This window comes from Olea europaea, unplaced genomic scaffold, assembly GCF_002742605.1.
Source record: "Olea europaea var. sylvestris unplaced genomic scaffold, O_europaea_v1 scaffold1500, whole genome shotgun sequence".
Taxonomy (NCBI): Eukaryota; Viridiplantae; Streptophyta; class Magnoliopsida; order Lamiales; family Oleaceae; genus Olea; species Olea europaea.
Window position 1 is genome coordinate 1,195 of NW_019232571.1, and position 2,435 is coordinate 3,629.

General features: G+C 39.6%; 1 protein-coding gene across 1 annotated transcript; it reads left to right on the top strand.

Moving 5' to 3' along the window:
• Positions 1–667: 667 nt before the first annotated feature.
• On the top strand, positions 668–2,212 carry LOC111376404 (the record flags this gene model as incomplete). Its single annotated transcript, XM_022999367.1, has 2 exons — positions 668–739; positions 1,040–2,212. Coding segments are annotated over 2 exons (1,245 nt in total), but the record flags the coding sequence as incomplete, so codon positions are not given.
• Positions 2,213–2,435: the final 223 nt, after the last annotated feature.

The window sequence follows — 2,435 nt, forward strand, 5'->3', positions numbered from 1 at the left end:
ATAGACTGAAAAATTAACATGAATGATGTGAGAAATGAACCGGCCGCAGGTGGTGGCTGCATGCGGCGGGACCAGCAGTGTTATCCTATTTTGTCCTTGTTAACCACCTTAACCCCCCTATTCATTAGCCTAACCACATAAACCCCCCTATTCATTAGCCTAGCCACATATACTTTATTACCCTTTTCCTTTTCAATTTTTTTTTCTTTATTAATTTTCCATTTAATTTGATTAGTTATCATTCCTTTTTTCTCGAATTATGTTACTTGTATATAAAAATGGTAAATGAGTGTTTACATAAGGAGGAAGAAATTAATTGTATTTTAAACTGACAAAAAATAAGATGACGTGGTATTACGTGCTTGTTTGTACCCCATTATTTATGCGTAATGTATTACGGAATAGTAATTGAAATTAAAATGTATGGTTAAAAATGAAAGAAAATTTTTTGATTTATGTATAATATTATTTTAATAAAAAATATGTGATTGAAAATGATTACAGTAGAAAAAATAATATGATAAAATGTGAAAGAATAATAGGCAAACAAAGCCTAATTTTTCTTACATCCTTTTCTTCATTTTACACTCAACATCAAACTGGCCAACCATTCTCTCTCTCTCTCTCTCTTTGAGTTTGAGTTTGACCCGTTGCCACCTACCGGCAGCTTCCTTTCTCTCCTCCAATGGCGACCCCACCGCCCCAGCTCTCTAAAGCGGAATCTTTTTCAAGTGAAGACGTAAACTCAAACCTGCCTTTCTTTTAGAGCCTCCCCACAAAAGCTTATTTATTCCAATCTTCTTCTCTTTCTTCTCTCTTTTTTTCTTCCCCCTCTTTCACAAACCCTAGTTCACTGTCGTACGTGGATTAGGCACAAATAGAAAGGGAAAAAGTTTCTAGGACCAGGAAGATATCTTTTATGCCTTTTTTCATGCATTTCTTTGCTTGTTTTTCGCTGATCTCGTAATTGGGGAGTTCAGATTCTCCTTTTTTCAATTATTTATAGGTTTCAGTACTCTTTTTTTTCCGTTCTCCTTAGAGAGTTATGGATTCTGGTAACAGCGGGAGTACGCAATCCTCAAGCGGAGGTGAAGATGAGTACGATTCACGGAGTGAGTCGATCTCGTCTTTTTTGAATCCCGGCGGCCATTTTGGTTCAATATCTAGTCCACAGCCACAGTTTATGTCCCAAGAGAACAATTTCTTCTATCCTCGTTCGAACCTCGATGCATTTGTCCAACAACAATCATCGGTCAATCCAAATGCGAATACTCAATACAATAATGATCTTGTCTGGACCAGAAGTTCAAGATCTGATCAATCCAATTATGCCCACCAAGCCCACTTCGGGAACTTAGCGGAGTCATCATCAAGAACCCAGAATCTTGTAAATTCCCAAGGACCCAACAGTACGCAGCAGGGCCCTGTCCAGTTCCCAAACACACTATCCGTAGAGTTGACAGGACATGCCGGTTCAGAACAATCTGATCAACAACCCAACAGTGCAATCAAGAATCCTAAGAAACGGCCGAGAGCTTCAAGGCGGGCGCCCACGACTGTGCTGACGACTGACACCACAAATTTCAGGCAAATGGTGCAGGAATTTACAGGCATTCCGGCAGCTCCATTTTCAGTTCCGCCGTACTCACGTCGGCTCGATCTCCTCTCCACCATGAGGTCCGGCCATTTGGACACACTGGGATCCATGTATCCTCTCCGTCCCTCGGCGCAAAAGGTGCAACCATCCCCATTTCAACCTTCATCCTCTTCTCCCTCGTTCAACTCTACTATGATTGATACTTTAGTGCGCAGTACCAATATTTCCACCTCAAATGTCGGCTCTTTGAATTCGAATAATTTCCAACTGCCCTCTGATATTGGCCTAATTCCAAAACAGCCCCACAATTTATTGAATTTGCAAAATCAGTTTCTTCAACTTCAGCCTCTACTGCATTCTCCTTCACTTAAGAATCAATCAGGACAGTCTTTTGGTACTTTGGGACTGAGCCACGATCAACAAGTTGAAGCTAATCTTGGTGGGTTTTCAAATTTAGAAAGCTCTTCAGCTGCTGCACAAGAGAGGACTGAAGGGAATCTACAAGAAAATATGGGAACGTTTGGTGGAAATATTGGTTCAGAATTCCGTGCTGATAAAGGACATGGAAATGTTTCTTCAGCTGCCGATGGTTCGGTGAGCTCATGGAAATTCTGATTAAACATTTTGGAGAAAATATGGAAACTTTTGCTGGAAAATAAAGGACTTGAAAATGTTTCTTCTGCTGCCGATGATGATACGGTATGGATTTGTCCTTCCGATGAAATATTTTGTAGAGTAATCAAGAATTACAATTAGGATATACAATGAATATTTTGCTTTTGCTTATAGAAATGCATGTATTCCATCTTAATTAGTGAATAACTTATTAAAATCACTC